At 40.8% G+C, this 16,951-nt stretch overlaps 1 protein-coding gene across 2 annotated transcripts; it reads left to right on the forward strand.

The window, feature by feature from the left end:
• The first annotated feature begins 4,782 nt into the window (after positions 1-4,782).
• Positions 4,783-15,954, forward strand: angptl2b (angiopoietin-like 2b). 2 transcript variants are annotated; one of them, XM_069706757.1, is made up of 5 exons: positions 4,783-5,293; positions 9,795-10,714; positions 12,743-12,936; positions 13,900-14,170; positions 14,292-15,954. In XM_069706757.1, exons 2-5 carry the CDS (start codon positions 9,820-9,822, stop codon positions 14,489-14,491), a joined length of 1,560 nt encoding a protein of 519 aa, XP_069562858.1. In that variant the 5' UTR covers positions 4,783-5,293; positions 9,795-9,819; the 3' UTR covers positions 14,492-15,954. The 2 variants fall into 2 exon arrangements, with proteins under 2 accessions (XP_069562858.1, XP_069562857.1); XM_069706756.1 differs by having other exon boundaries at positions 4,783-5,282.
• The last annotated feature ends 997 nt before the right edge of the window (positions 15,955-16,951 follow it).

The following is a 16,951-nucleotide window of genomic DNA, read 5'->3' on the forward strand; positions in this document are numbered from 1 at the left end:
TATATAGCCAGACAGACATCACATAAAAGGCCTACTGCTGCAACAGTTTACAAAAGTGAATTCACAGTTGTAATGAGCTTTTCAATCAAAGATAGATAACAAACATCAAGCAACAGTAGGCCAGGGGTTACAAAGGTTGATACAGGTCACACGAAAACCATCCATCATAGCTGGAGACACGCTGGCCTGAACATACCCGTGTTTAAACAAAGGTCACTATGGAGGCACTCATGTTCGGCACACACACACACACACACACACACACACACACACACACACACACACACACACACACACACACACACACACACACACACACACACACACACACACACACACACACACACCGAAAGCCATAAACACAAGCTCTTTACATCTGAACCCAATTATGAAAAATATAATCTGGGTTAAGTTTAATAATATTAGAATATTACAGAGCATATATCAAAGAAATTGAACAACTAGTAGTACTGATCATCTAAATTGACCTGTGGACACGTGATTTTAAGTGCAGATGTTTTCGTGAATGCCAACCAAGGCTAAAAGTAACTAATTGCATTTATAGCTGTTAAACTAAGTATATTATGTTACTTTGAGTATATTACTTATTTTACTTGCATGTATAACTTTCAGTGGAAAATACATCAATTACAAACATCTTCCCTCTAAAACTATATACAGTTCATCTTAGTAAATAACAGCTAGTCAGTAAACAATAAAATATTGAGTAGTTTCTACTTTTTCTATTAAAACAATCAAGTTTGAACTCTTTTTTTTTTCTTTGGGAATTTGTACCACTAAAGTACAATTAGGTAGTCAGAGGGTGATTTTTGTTAAGGTTCAAATCTTAAAGGTTGTTTTTTTGTTTTGAAATTATTTTGTATTATTAATTCAAGAACATAAAACTGCAACAAGGGAATTGTTATCATTTTATGTCAACGATGTCATCGTTGTTTGTCGTACGTCGCTGCGGTCAGGACTCAACTTGAATACATGGTGCATGCTGTACCAAGCGAGATGTCAGGGTGCTCCCCTTTTTTTGAATTTACACTATTCAAACGTGATGCATTTTCCTAAATAAATGTGTTTGATCAAATTACAACAAACCTACTAATTTACCGCAGGGAAAACCCGGAGCCAGGTAGTAGAGCCAGGAGAAAACAGGAGTGCAGCTGAAAGCTTTGGCCCTGTGGCCCACAAATGTGTAAATCCCACCTTAACATACTGACTTTTTCAATTCTGGTATTATTTTGTACTTTCTTGGTACTTGTGTCTAATCTGCTTGTACATTTTTTAGACTCCATCTGTCATTGCTCAGGTGAAACCTGTTAGTGTCTGGCTTCTCATACTGGAATTTAATTCCACAGCATGCTACTAAGATTTCATACATCCAGTTGCCTTAAAGCAATAAAAACTATGATGTCATGCTTTTCCTTTCAGTTCTCAAGGTTGTTGCCAAAACATTAGCTCATGGAAAGAAAAATTCTGTGCTGTATATCCATTATTCTAAAGCCCTCCTAGTTACTAGTTTTCTAGTATTTCTACCAAAGTAGGGCACTGCCATACTCCTTCAACCATAGCTGTCCTAAAGGAACAACATTCAGCATCAGGGCAGATCATAAATTGCAAGGATAAACTGTTTTTATCCTTTAATCTTTGAAACACTTGAAAACTAAAATTCTGTGCTGATCTGAAAAAGCTGTGTTTGATGCACAAACGTGATGTAGACACGCCATTGTTTTGCAAGTTGTTTTCAATAATATTACAATCCAATAGTTTAGTGACCTTTGTGACTTATTAAGATGAACAGTGACTTCCATGAATCTGACATTTATTGTACAGTAGTTAAACCTGTTTATATCATTTAACGGATGCAGCAAAGACTATTGGAATAAATATCATTATAAAGGACTTATCCACTATTAAAACCTAATCCTACTTGTATGTATTCATTCATCTGGTCACAAATTCTACTCATAACAGAAGCTTTCCTGCTGCTAAACCCAATGTACTGGTAAACTGCCGGACAGCTCTCTCAACATGTTCATTCATTCCCCACCATACCAGCCCATCTGTGAAACATTTCCAACTTGAAGTCACTTTCCCATGTGGTGCTAGCAGCTTTAAAACGCATTGATTGGTTACCATTTCAGTGTGGAAGTAACATTTTCCTCTGACATATTGACGATCCGGTGTTCCTCCACCTGCTGGGGATTAGACGTGGAAAGAGAACTAATCACTGCTCCGACACCGTGGTTTCGGATGAGACTCAATGAGTCACCCAAAACACTAAAAAGCCCTGTCACTCACGCGCTTAGCCACAAAGTGAGCCGCAGCTGTTATATAGGAGTGGAAAGAGAAGCAAGAGGGTATAAACAACCGAATAACAGTTCAGTATTACATGTGACACGCAGGAGTGAAAGTTTAAGCACATTTTCTTCGATCAAAAGTCTCTTTAAGGGATTAGTTTGTCAAATGAGTCTGGCCTAATACTGGATGTTACGAAATAATTGTGTTCACCTCTTGCCAGACGATCGTCTTCTGCCAGGAATTTTGTCCCGTAAAGCCAGTAGTACATTCTCGCTGTGTCATCAGGGGAAGTATTTAGAGAGTTCCATTCACTGAAGGAAGAAATTCAATTAACAGTGGAAGAAATCAAATTCCAAACTGCACATGATCTGAAAAAAAAAAAAAAAAAAAAAAAATCATACATAATTGTGGAACTAATAGAATCCTTTATGTAATATCCACAGGACTATGCTTGTTTTGGCGATGAGGTTCTTCATCGATAATTTCTTTCTTGGAATCTACAGTCAGCTGCTGCTTGTTGCTCCTCAAGCACTTAGTAGTTGACAATATTTTCCTTGACGTGCTACTAAATGATGCCTCGAGGATCACAGTGACATCAGAAAGTTGAAATGTTACCTATTGCAATGAGCTCTTCTAGTCTTACTGGATGTGGCTCAGAGTGCATTGGAACATTTCCCCCAAAACTATTATGACTAGAACATTCCGTGATAAAAACCACATGAATGCAAACTGTACAACAGCTTGGATTTCAAGGATGCACTGAGGCCAAAATTTGAATCTATATGCTTAAAGGAAACTATGCATAATGTAATAATACAATGGAAAATGTTGATTGTTGAGAAGAAAGGCAGCAAGGGCACCTATGCAGTTGAATACGTACTAAGAAGCAAAAACGGGGTTCATTTGAGGGATAAATTCACACAAAAAGACTTCAGCTACTCACTTGTACACCACTTGTGCACCTTTGTTCAGAAAGACTGAACTTCCTCTGGAGACGTACTACTAATTTAAATGCCTGTTGTTTAACTCTTAAAAGAAAGTGATGTAGCCGAAACTTCATTAATGTCTTCCCCGTTCCCTTGTATTCTTTTTATATGCATCCCAACACTTTGCGATTACAGTCAACGCCTAAAAGTTCGTCGCCATCTGTAACATATTTAATCTTTTATACTCCAAAGGGGAATCACACATCCTGTGAATTTTAAGACAAACTGCACAGCAAAACGTTAACTTTTATTAAACACAAGGCCACAATAAAACACTGAAGAACATGTTTGCACGGTCCTTTGACATATAGTGTAGAATAAAGTGGTAGCATAATAAGATGACTACTTTGAAGGTGCAGAAATGATGCCTGAATTTTATTTGCTAGGGAAAATAAAAGGCTAAAAACAAGCAATCGATTGAGAAAGTTGCCCTCCTGGTGCTACTACAACTTGGGTCTAAACAATTTAATTTCAATAGTTTACAGAGCAGCTAATACCAGATTAAGAAATAATTTTAATAGCTCCTAGAAATGGGCAAATTCCTATGAAAATAAGCCATCTGAACTTTCGCTGAACCTTGCTCTGACTTGAAAATGATTAAATACTATATAATCTGCGTAGAAATAGGAAACCCAATGACAACATTATTGGCTGGGCAAAAACATGACTCTTATTGAAAACAGGAAGACAACACAAAAACAGAAGCCAAAAAGGCAACAGAACCAAAAGCCCCCTCTTTGCTTGGGGAATTGGCAGCACTGTCCACGCTCAGACAAGACCTGTTTCATATCCTCTTGTCCACCAAAATACATGGACACAAGTACCACTTTTGAAGTCATAGCATAATTAGCCACTCTGCAGTGGGACTTAGTTCATACTGCAGAGATCCAGCAGGTTTCAGAAAGATCACCTCCAGACTATAAACCAGGGTCAAATACCTGGATCTGCTTCCTGTCTGCCAGTCTTTTTGTCTCTCTCTCCCTCCCTCTCTCTGGACAAGTGTTCATTCACGCCCAATTAGGATCTGATCAGTGTGACATCACTGCTGTCCACCACTAGAAGAGCCATGCAACCCAAGCCAGAAATAGTGGTGGTGGTGAACCAGTGGTCGGGGGCAGGGGATTGGAAATTTGAGTAGTACATGTGTGTGTGTGTGTGTGTGTGTGTGTGTGTGTGTGTGTGTGTGTGTGTGTGTGTGTGTGTGTGTGTGTGTGTGTGTGTGTGTGTGTGTGTGTGTGTGTGTGTGTGTGTGTGTGTGTGTGTGTTGTGCGGATCTCTTTTGTGCCATGGGGAGGAGGGGTGGAGGAGGGGTGGAGAAAGAAGGCTGTTGCTTTAAACAAGAATGTGTTCATTTTGAGGGAGAGGGGGAGGCTCTGCCTACTGAAACACTGCTAGAGGACTTTTCATCATTTAAAAGCACCAAGGAGAAAGAGAGAGAGGGAGAGGGAGAGAGAGAGAGAGAGAGAGAGAGAGGGAGAGAGAGAGAGAGAGGTGCAGTTGAGAGAGACAGCCTCTTAGAGCTGTGAGGCAGAAGTGATGGATTCGGCCCACAGAAAAGTGACAGTCTTCTCTTAACAGGCCACAGGCAGCACACATCCTGCCCTGGACTCTCACCATTTACCAGGAAACTACCTCCTTCATCCATCTACAGTTGCCTCCTGAAGGTGTTCCAACTTTTCAGGTGGATTTTGGAACAATCTACTGAATGTTTGCTGAAGAGTGTCTGCCAAGTTGAGCTTCTGTTGAGGCTAATAACAGTCTTTTAATCACAGGCTTTAAAACACCACTACCTCTCCACAGCTGGAATGGACTAAGGTGACAAAGAGTGTGTAACAAGACAGGCAGTGCGCAAAGAGGGGGAGAGGAAGACGCAGGGGTGCAGCTTTCACACACTTGGGATGACTTTCTACCAAGAGAATCTTCAAACAGCTCTGGCAGGAGGGCAAGGCAACTGAGGGAGCCTCATCAGTACTGTGCAGTTATCTTGTAAGCATTAAGTAAGCTTGTCTCATTTATATTTGTATCTCTTTAACAAGGACAGTGCATGTGTGCCTTACGTTAATTCAACTAACCTCAGATCACTGCATTTATGAATTGTCCTCACTTGTAACAAGTAATCCTACAGAGCAAAAATGTTGACCTTTTCTTGGTGTGAGACAAGTTTTTAGTGAGCTCAGAATTAATCAACTCATTTTAAGCACAATAGTTGAGCTCTTACTTCTGTCATTTTGTTAGACAAACTGAAGTCAGACTTTGGATGTTCACTCTGAAGCCGCTGTACTTCAAATAATAATCTTAAATTCAGCTGCAGTCATACAGCATCTGTTGTCTGACTCACTGTTTGGTGCCAAGCAGTAATTCTACTTTATGATGAGTAACTGCACTCTGACTGATAGATTTGGCCAAGGGGGGTTAATTCAGCACAGGGGGATGCTGGAGAGTGAGCCTTTGAGGCTAGTAAAGTGCTTCTTTGCTACTGGTAAAAAAAAAAACTAAAAAAAAACACTCAGCTTGTCAAAACAAAGAACCCCAAAAGTGTAATATAAAGACACTTTGGCAGTGAAGAAGGTCTGAAGCATGTTATATGCAGCAAGCACCATGTATGATACATGCTGAAAACAAAAATTTCTTTCTTATTATTCCCAAAAAACTATTCACTTCTAAAACGTGTTTTTTTTTTTTTTCAAAAAGATAAGCTTATTATGTCGAGGAGATGCAGATTCAGGATGTTCCCCTGAACTCAAGAGGCCAGGGAAGTAAGCGGTTGAATCCCGTCTTTGTTTCTGTTGCCAGACTGGTGTTTGGATAAGGGGGCTTTGAGGCAGAATGCTGAAACTTATCGAAACAATTCCCAAGACCCCCTGCCTCCCTGTCTGAGATCACAAGCGAGGTACAGAAGAACGCACTAAGCGGCAGAGAGAGAAAATCTACATTTTTTTTTTTTTTTTTTTTTACCATCACACTGCGCAGGTAGAGTGGAGGTTAATCATGTTACAAATGTCATGTTCCACGCCTACAAGGATTACATGCTTGAGGAAAGAATGAGGTTACCCTCAAGGTAAAGTAATAGTGCAGATTACTATGAGCAAATTGAATTTGACTCTGATCCAACACATATTGGGTGTCATGCAGGAGACTCTGCCAGTTCTCAGCAGAGTTGGCGCTAATTTGAACATGCAGCACAAAGCCGCCCTGCAAAGTGTGCGCTTCGTTTTGGCTACCGACGAATGAAGTGCTGTGTAGTCGTGTTGTGATCTCCTGTTGTGGAGGATGATGAAGTGATTGTGAAGCATTCACACAGAAAGTAGGACACCGAGAATGAATTGGGTCAGTAGATACAGTATGTCTTATAGGTACGGCGGGGATAAAGAGGGGGTTGTGGTCTACATCTAGAGGATCTAGCTCTCTCTCTGTCTGCCACTGCCATTGACTCTCCATGTGAGTATGGCAGCTCACTCTAATGAGGTGACGAAGAATGTAAGGAATGCCCTGCTCATGCTGAAATGAGAGGGGCTGGGGTGAGAGACATCAGCCAGCCTGAGCAAGGCTGCCCACCTTCTAATTAATATGTGCTGAGCATGACCAAAAAGGCTAGAGAGCAGTGCTGGTCAGAGACACGGTGACCTAACCGCTGCACCCGCCTATCACACTTCATTTAACATTGAGTAAAATCCAGAAGGCGGAGTCGTGTAAACACAGACTTGCCACCTGAAGACAGTAAAACCAAAACATCTTGGTGTGAAGCAGACTTGAAGAAATTACCTAAGAGGAGCTGCCAATCATAATACAATGAGAGGGGCTATTCACTGCACTTCAGTCAATTGTTTTAGGCCCTGAGCAGAGCAGATGTATGTGACACTTCTCAACAACAGTCAATCTCTGCAGCTATTGGCCGGTCAATAGCAGTTTGTCTAAGTGAACTGGTTTTAGGACAATAATGAGGCACAGGGGTTGTTAACAGCGAAGAAGAAGGAGACCCCGAAGAAGGGCCTGTTGTTCCCTCCAGCAGACTGCGGATGGGTTAATAACAGGCTGTCTCTCTGCAAGGGCAGATGGGTCCCTGGGAGAGTTGAGCCCCGCAAGTGTTGCTATTTGAAAACACACATTAACGGAAAAACCCTCACAGACATGCACATACCGCATACACTGAAAAACACACATTTCATCACAAGCTGCAAGCAGTTTTCCCCCCTCAGCTTTGAAGTGTAGTGAAGCCTAGAGCAGGAGATTCCAGGCTAACGATGTCCAAAATGGGACTCCACTGCAGCAGGGGTAAATCACACGGCATTTCTCAAAGACAGATCTCATGTTCCAGGGGGAGAAACCGCAGGAGCCACTCGCCAAATACCGTCATCAGCCCATTACAAGGGACAGGATCTGAGCGGCTCTATTATCTTGGTATGGCTTTATTTGTAAGCTATTATTAGTGATTTCTTCAGGGCTTGATCTATGCGATTTTAAGGTAATTTCAATGACTGACAAGTATCTATTTGCATAGTGAGAAAAATATTTGTGACTCTACAATCGCTGCATCAATCAGCATTTGCAGCGGTGACGTCATAGAGCCTGGGCTTTGTTAGCAGGATTAGTGCCATGAAAGACTTCATGCTATGCTGACTGAACATAGTTTCATGGTAAATTTGAAACAGAAAGTGCACTCCTCTTTAGTGGTTTTAGGTGCTGCTTGAACAGAATACAAAAATACCACAGACAGTCAAATTTCATGGGTTTTTTTTTTCCTGGCAAGCTCAACGATCAAAAAGACAGTTTAGGTAAGAGAAAGGTGTGCAGAAGACCTTTTCTATGCAAGTTTTTTTTTTCCCAGTAGGAAAAAAGTGTTTAAACATTCGATTCTAGACAGATAAAAATGAGAATGGTTGAATGTGCCAGGGGTCATGTTCTTGGAGAGCGCTGCATTTCTCTTCTCCATGTCTCCAACCTAATGTGCTGGCTGCACGCCCAGATTAACAAGACAAAAACATTTTTGCTCTCTTCCCAGTTTTCTGCTCAACATTATATTGTAGGTTATCTTTCGCACCGAGGTAAGCTATGAAAAATGTGTGAGGGAAGCGCTTGTAAAATGGACAACCCTGACGCCTCTCTTACACAGGCAATATAGGCTTCTCTATAATGCTTTATGATTAGACCGGCCCCTTCTGACTTTGGAGAGGCGGTACACAGGACCCCTCTGTAATCCTATATACAGCAGCTTTCAATTAAGGTGCCCCAGGAGTTCAAGGCCTTGTTATCCTTACACAGGAGTTACATTCTCCTCAACATTTAGTGCCATCTCGTCTGCTTCTAATAACACCACATCAAAAAACTGCCAGCACTTATTTTTCAAATAAAAATAAAATTGAATTCTGGACCAAATAATGAATCACCTCAATCTTGTGAACTCTTGCCTCACAACGTCTTGTTAGAAAGAAAACTGAATTTTAGAGAGACTGTTACCAAAACAGGGATATATCAGATTTTACCAAGGATTAATGTTATGTAACATCCATCATACTTCGTCACGCTAAGTGGTTTAAGTAAGCCTTTAGTCTAACAGTCAAAATAAGAAACAGACATGTTCAAAGTGGATACATAAATTCTGATTAATTACCCTTCGATGTCTGAATACAGAGTATTTCCTTATTTTGGTTAAGACAGGAGTGATGTAACCCAATCAATATTCAAAACAGTTGTTTGAATGGCATCATCTGTTGGTGTCTCAAATTTTCCATAAGCAAAGATGTTCAGGCCTGCAGAGGGGAACACAGGAGTGTTTGTGTGTGTAAGGGACGAGCAATGGCAGTCACCCAAAGGGAACCTAAACCAGGACAGCAAACTAAACTAAACCAGTAACATTTCTACAAGCAGTGTAACTGACTAAAGAGATCTGTACATCAATAGACAAAATAAATATTTTCTTAGAGCCACTAAGGGGGATTAGTTTCAAACAGCATAATGCCTTTGATAATAGAGACCTAATTAAAAAAAACAAAAAAAAAACAGGATCATGGCCAGATGTATTGAATCAATTCACAGCAGTGTGTGCTTATGCCGGTGGAGATATGAAAAGTAGAGCAACCACAAGATTTCTGATTTATATATATTACACAAGAATATCATGTGGTTCCTGTCATGGAAAGTCGCAGTAGCCACTTTGGCGCTCAAACGGTCATGTGAGCGATTTCCTTTCAAATCTAATCTTTTTCAGTGGCCCAGATTTGTGACCTCCAGCCCTACCACGGTGGAGATGTGTATGCACGGGGCTTCTGCCTGTTTCTTGCAGTTAATGAATGATAGGACCAGGGGAGCCTTCTTCTGGCCTCAAAAAGCATAGCAGTGATGGACTCCATTGAAGCCATGTCAAAACGAGGTTGCAGCTCAATCCTGAGGGCTTTTAACTGTAAAGGAAGGGACGATGTTTGAGCATAGGTATGCTCACACAGTCCTCTGTTTTCACGACAATGTGACCATGTTCTTCATTTTCTTACCCATTCTTTTCAGGCTTTGGTGAGTTGGACACTAACTCATGGAGCCCCCTTCAATGGTACTGCTGGGGCTCCTTCTAGTTTATGGACTAGCCAGTGGTATCCAGCAGACGCAGGGGAGCCCGTCGGACAGCAGTCATGGAAGGACTCAAGAATTTGACAGCAGTGATGACGGTCTGGAGAGAGAGTTTCTCTATACTGGAAGGAGCAAACGTGCTCCAGCTGACCAGCAGCAGGACAAGTGTTCCTACACTTTCATTGTGCCTCAACAAAAAGTGACTGGAGCCATCTGCGTCAACTCCAAGGAGCCGGAGGCCATGCTGGAGAACCGGGTCAACAAACAAGAGTTAGAGCTGCTAAATGTGGAGCTACAGAAACAAAAGAGGCAGATCGAGACCCTGCAGCAGTTGGTAGAGGTGGACGGAGGTATCGTCAACGAGGTCAAGCTTCTGAGGAAGGAGAGTCGAAACATGAACTCCAGAGTCACTCAGCTGTACATGCAGCTGCTCCATGAGATCATTAGAAAGAGAGACAATGCCCTGGAATTGGCACAGATGGAGAACAAGATCCTGAACCAAACCTCTGAAATGCAACAGCTCACCAGTCGATACAAAGATCTTGAGCACAAATACCAGCACTTGGCTTCCTTAGCTACAAACCAATCAACACTTATTGCCATGTTAGAAGAACAGTGCCAGAGTCGACCTCCTCTCCGTCACGTCCCCGTCCCCCAGCCGCGGCCTCAGCCTCAGCCTCAGCCTCAGCCACCTCCACCATCACCACCTGTCAACAAGCCTTACCAGCCACCTGTCCTTCCACCACGTATCACCAACCCAATCAGCAATGAGATCCAGAGTGACCAGAAGTCTCAACCACCTCTTCTTCCAACGATGCCCACGGGTACACACAGCCCCTCCACCACTGACAAGCCCTCTGGTGAGTCCAGCAAAGTCCAATAGAAAAATGTGTCTTTGATGCACTCTTATCAAACACACCAGTTACCATCATAACCAAAAGATTGTGTGTTTAATCACTAATCACGAGACAACACTGAGTACCCATTCTTCCAGTCAATTTAAATATGACCCACACATTCCCGGAGCAAAGGACAAATGGTGAGAACAGAAAAGCTGTTGTCTGCTGCCTTTTGAGATGCATATCATTTAATTGCACTGATTTAACCCACACAAAAATACAAAGAATGGTGGCAGGGTAAATATGTGTGCCTAAATGTGCATCTGGCCCTGAGCCCACTGGTCGTTTGAACGTGTTAGCAAAGTTAAAAACTGATGTGAAAAGTGTTTTGTGGGCTTGGTGGCAGTGGATAGTTGATTTTCGCTCCCTCTCTTTAGAAGACTTCTCTTTGGTCGAAAATGGTGGGAAAAAAAACAAAAAAAACAAGACCAAACCATTCCGAACATGACTACTGGGAGCTTTTTCCATTGGCATGTTGAGCTACCCTTTGCCATTTTCACTAGGCTTCATGTGAACAGTAGCCTTTGTACAGATTGTTTGAACGGAGGCAAGTAATTTCCTGCCCACATCCACGCAACTAACACCCAAAGACTTACATAAACCTTTAACACGAACAGAGAGCTACACAGCATAAAAGAACGAGGGAGGAAGAGATAGACGTGAAAGAGAAACAGAGAGAAAACACAGGGATGGAGTCAGCGAAAAAAGGGGAGGGGGTAAGTACAAACAGAATGAGATACCCAGAGTCAGTGATGTCATTTGTTCCAGTTGCACCAGGCAAGAATCAGTCATATGTTCCACCAAAGCAGCAGACTTTATCAGGCAGAACAGAGCAGGGCAGGGCAGGGCAGGGCAGGGCAGCTCTCTGGCTGGCTTGTATCTGCTCAACGGAGACATTCCTGAGAGTAAAAAGATGGCTGAGCGCAGGTCATGAAACAGATATCATCCAGAGTGATTTCATAAAACCAAAAACAACCTCGAAAAGAGATTTGTATAATAACAAGTGCTTTGTTTCTTCTTTCATATGCATCCTCTTTTTATCTGTTGCGCTGCTTTATTCACCTCTACCCCTTTGTGTGACCCCTTATTCTCTTTCCATTTGCCCTCGCTGCACACAAACTCTTTGAAATGCGGGCCACTTGCCAAACGAACCAGGTGTGAAATCTTGGGAACTTTAAACACTTTCACAGCAAATTGTAGCAGGGGAGCCAGTTCCCCCATTAATGTTTTTCCATATTTGCCCGGTTTGTAATTTTGGGTAAAGGTTTCAGTGATTTGCACCATGAAATTCAATAATAAATTGACCTTGCAAAAAAAAAATGAACAAAACATTTATAGCATGAATAGTATTGCGCAGACTAATGCAGGATTGACGCTGCATTAGTGCCCTTCTCAGAGGTAGGTCAAATTTATTCCCCAGCTGCAAACAAGCAACACATCTTCATACATGCTGTAAAAGCTATCCTGCTAGTTCACACAGCTCATTGTAGTAATGCATAAAAAACACAAGCAACCATTAAATACACAGATTTACAGGCCTCATTAATTTAGTCTCGTAAATTCTATCTTCAAACTATGATGTGGAGGCTTAATAGGTGTGCCTCCACTGAAAATGATGTGTCTGCATAAAATAAAATACAAAAAGAACTAAGTATACTAATAATCCTGGACTGTAACGCATCGTGGAATACTGAAACCTTATGCTACCGTTTCATCATAGAGCAGTCAGGATTCCCTTTGCCCTCATGCCAGTGTTTCTTTTGGCAGCACAACCGGCAGCCATTTCCACTGTGTGGGGAGCAGCCAAAGTCAATTCTGCTGTTAAAATGAGAGCCTCTGCTGAAAAATGGGATTCCCTATGACCAGGAATAATAACTCTTTGTGTCACCATGAATTTTTCCCTATTTCCTATTGTTAACTTTTTAGGCACTATTGCAGTTGACTGGGTTTTACATGCTGTACAAGTCATGTTGTAATTTTTCTGTTTAGGCCCCTTTAAGGATTGTCTGCAGGCTCTTGAAGACGGCCACACTGCCAGTGGCATGTACCTAGTGAAGCCAGAGAATGCCAACCGGCTTATGCAGGTGTGGTGCGACCAGAGACACGACCCAGGTGGCTGGACCGTGATCCAGAGGAGGGTGGACGGATCTGTCAACTTTTTCAGGAACTGGGAGACATACAAGGTGCGACAACCTCACACCGAATCAAGGACCTCATAGTTTGGAGGGAAGCTGGTGGCTTATGTAGGGTGTTTTGACACTAACCAGATGTGAACTACTAATGAATAGGTGATTGTTAGGCTTTCAAAGTGTCTAATGTAGTCTCAGTCACAGCCTTATGACTCATTAATTCCAGCAACATCCATTGGTCTTGTGAAATGACTTCACACCAAAAATAAAAACGTAAGGATATTGGACTTAAATGTCAAATTTCTCAATGTCATCTGTGTTGCATTTCTGATGTTCTGGAAAAATAACCCTTTTTTTGTTTTTTTTCCTGAATATTGCATCAGAACAAATCTGATAAAGGGTTATGGAAAACGTGGTTTTTACACAGGGGAACACATTTTCTTTATCTTTTGAATAGGAACCTCCTGCTACAGGGAGAGGGAGTACATCGGAAAACATGTTCTCGCAGGCCAGCAATTCACAAGGGTCCTGATTAAATCTTAAGCTCAGGGCAACAACAGAGATATTTCCAAGAGCCTAGCAAAAACATTTAAACCACATGAAATCTCAAGTTGCCTTTGTGCACTCATCAGGAGGAGTGTTTCCATTCTAAGTACCCCAAACCAACTTACAGTATGACCAGAGCCAGAAAAAAGGAGTAAGACCGCATGCAGCATGTTGAATTTCATACCAAATGCACTGCATCCTGCTGTGTTTTCAACAATAAAATAATACTGGAAATCTGGACACCTGATGCAAGCCATGAACTTGACTCTGAGGGTCCATTTATAGTAATGTTCCCTGACGATAAACAACCCCACAGAAGAGCTAAAACTCATAATTACCTCCAGAGCATGAGCAACGACCCTGAATCATCCCGCAGACATCCAAACTAACCGTTCAAGGCTTTTCAAAGAGCATTCAGAAAGGATTTTCTAATCGTACTGATAATGTTTTTCTTATCATGGCACTTCACAGCAAGGTTTTGGCAATATTGACGGCGAGTACTGGCTGGGTCTGGAGAACATCTACTGGCTGACTAACCAGGGAAACTACAAACTGCTGGTCACGCTGGAGGACTGGTCTGGCAGGAAAGTGTTCGCAGAGTACGCCAGCTTCAGAGTGGAGCCTGAAGCCGACTTCTACAAGCTCAGGGTGGGCCGTTACCATGGCAATGCCGGAGATTCGCTCACCTGGCATAACGGCAAACAGTTCACAACACTGGACAGAGACCACGATGCATATACAGGTACAAATTTCAGTGTTAAATTTTTTTTTAAACTGGGCACATTTTGGCAGATTCAAAACAATGACTCCACTATGTTTATACACACAGCCTAACTGTTTTATTTATTTTCCAATCTTAATAGGAAATTGTGCCCACTACCAGAAGGGAGGCTGGTGGTACAACTCCTGTGCCCATTCAAATCTGAATGGAGTTTGGTACAGAGGAGGACACTACCGCAGCCGCTATCAAGATGGAGTGTACTGGGCAGAGTTCAGAGGAGGAGCCTATTCACTAAAGAAAGTAGTTATGATGATCCGCCCAAACCCAAACACCTTCCACTAATCATCCACGGAACATATACTGTACTGTATTTCTCACAAAAAAAATCTTTACAGGCCTAATATTTTTTTTTTGTTTAATGGACTGGCGGCAGACCAAGTCAGATGACAAAGAGAAAGATCATGTTGAAAGTGCAATATCAAAACATCAGGGCGATACTGGTTCCCCTAACAATTCAACAAATGTGCGCTCCGTTATTCAGTTGTCTGAAAATGTTACTCTTTAACATATGTCGGCTGGGTACCGAAATTGTATACGTTTATGGCACTGACCGAACTGCATCGGTACTATTTACTAGAGAAAAATACCTTGTCATTGGGAACCAATATAAGAACCTCGACTTCATCTACACTGACAAGTTTTCATATTTAGTTGCATAACTTTTGCTACGTTTACGCAAGCGCTCCCCATATATATATCCTCTACTTGGGTGGGCTACACAAGTACGTAATCATTGTTTCAACTTACTCAACTAAATCTTACATTAGATTGTTTAATTTCACACGTGTGGAAGTGGCTTGTGCTGTAGTAACTGGAGGCTTTTGGATAGCATCTACTCATAGCGTGTGAGGCATTCAGGGAACAGCTGTTAATTGTACCTACGGAAAAGGACCTGGTTTACACTCTCCCCCTCTAAACTGCATGAAAACTAAAAGATTTGTACCATAATATGTAACATAGTTTTCATTTTCATAAAATGTTATTGATATAATTGGTATGGAAAAAAGTTTAGTACATGAACCGGTATCAAAGTCAACCAGTATCGAACATTTTGAGCAATACCCAGCCCTAAACATATGAGACATTAAAACATGCTCATTACTCAGGAGTTATTTAAAATAGACTTTGGCAAACAAGAACCTGAGGTGACACTGCCTTATTCGATCTGAGTGAGTAGCTTTGAAATAGGAACATTACAATATATATTTAGTATCCTACAAGCAAATGAGGTTGACACAGGAAATGTATCCAGTGACTATCATTTAATTTCATTCTAAATACATGTTTCAAATGTGTAAATTTATAGTAACAGTAACATTTATTGACTTGTAATACAGCCTTGATATTCTGGCCAGTTTTGTTAATTACAGTAAAATGTACTATACAGAATAGTGCCATTTTCTTTTCTAACACAAAACCCAAACTGTTAATATAAATACCTGATGTTATTAACAGTTTGATCCAAAAAAAATTTTTTTTAATCAACTCATTAGTAAAATTTGAGGAGATAAATTCTCTTTTATGACTGGCATTTGTTTTAAATACTCGTTTTGAAATCTTGAATTTCTTGAACAGGTATCCACCAATTTGCTTGTATGAATCAAGCATTGTATTTACTGTATAAATTTAGTGGTTTGTTGATGTCAATAGATCCAACACATTGCGTTTGTACATAAGACATTTGTAATATAATGTATGAAACTTGATACGTCACTACTACGTTGCAATAAAATATGTACAGCGTGTGTTTATCTCTTTATTTTCTATCTCTTGGCGTAAGACCATACTTAGTATAGTTAGTGAGCAGTCATAACTTCATTTGAGTTTATAAAGCTTATAAACGCTCAGAACATTTTAGGTCTGAGCGTGTTTTTGTAAAGCTAACAAAAACAAAGGGGGTACAGTCTGAAATAACACCATCTGATTTTCTGACAGCAAGAAGCTTCTCAAATACATTGTTTAACTTGTGCAACATCATTTATCCATTGACTCTCAGTGACGACAGTCTCTTTGCCAGTTTTCATTGGGGGGGCTTACAAGTTTGATCCTTGATAAAAGCTGAAGGTTTCTATTATGGTAACATTTAGTGTTTTTCTTTTTGTGATACATATCACACTTCTATTTTCAAGTTTCTATCTCATGAGGAGAGGTGATAAACTATTCACTGTTAGGATTATACCTTCACCTATCCCTGTGGGAAGCTACCCTTGGTTTATTAGCACTTTGCAAGGAACTTACTTTTCTATTATCTAATATGTAAATCAGATAAGCATGTAGGTCATTTTCTCTGTACATGTTTTTTTTTTTAAAGCAACTTTGAGTAGTAAATAGCCCAAAAGGCCTAACGATTACTAAATGGTTCAACGTTACGTTTCCCTCAGAATATTGAATCATGCTTGAAGAAAGCTTATAGGTTATAACACATTGATAATCGATTTTTTTTTTTTTTTTTACAATATCAGATATGCTTTTTTGGATATTAATCATGAACAAAAATCTAAGTAAAACAATGCAAAACAAAAAATATAAAGTTACAATCTCAAAGATCTCTGTTTCTGTCTCTTGATGGCACCTATGGTGATAAGCAGTAATTGCAGCTGTGTTTGTTTTACTTCACTTGTATGTTATACTGATATGAGACTAAATACCATCTTAGAGTTTGATATCGCAATATTGTGACATGGCGTAATTCTGGTCTATTTCAGTAAAGTGATGTCATTTTCTGAACCTACGAGACTGTTC

Source organism: Brachyistius frenatus, unplaced genomic scaffold (assembly GCF_029030835.1).
Source record: "Brachyistius frenatus isolate BFR_SWC_R1_liver_20210118 unplaced genomic scaffold, ASM2903083v1 Contig_64, whole genome shotgun sequence".
In the NCBI taxonomy this organism is placed as follows: domain Eukaryota; kingdom Metazoa; phylum Chordata; class Actinopteri; family Embiotocidae; genus Brachyistius; species Brachyistius frenatus.

Coding starts and splice junctions, on each gene's coding strand:
- angptl2b (XM_069706757.1), top strand. CDS start 9,820: ATGGAGCCCCCTTCAATGGTACTGCTGGGGCTCCTTCTAGTTTATGGA. Junction 12,937..13,899: donor GGAACTGGGAGACATACAAG/GTGCGACAACCT, acceptor GGCACTTCACAG/CAAGGTTTTGGCAATATTGA. Junction 14,171..14,291: donor AGACCACGATGCATATACAG/GTACAAATTTCA, acceptor CAATCTTAATAG/GAAATTGTGCCCACTACCAG.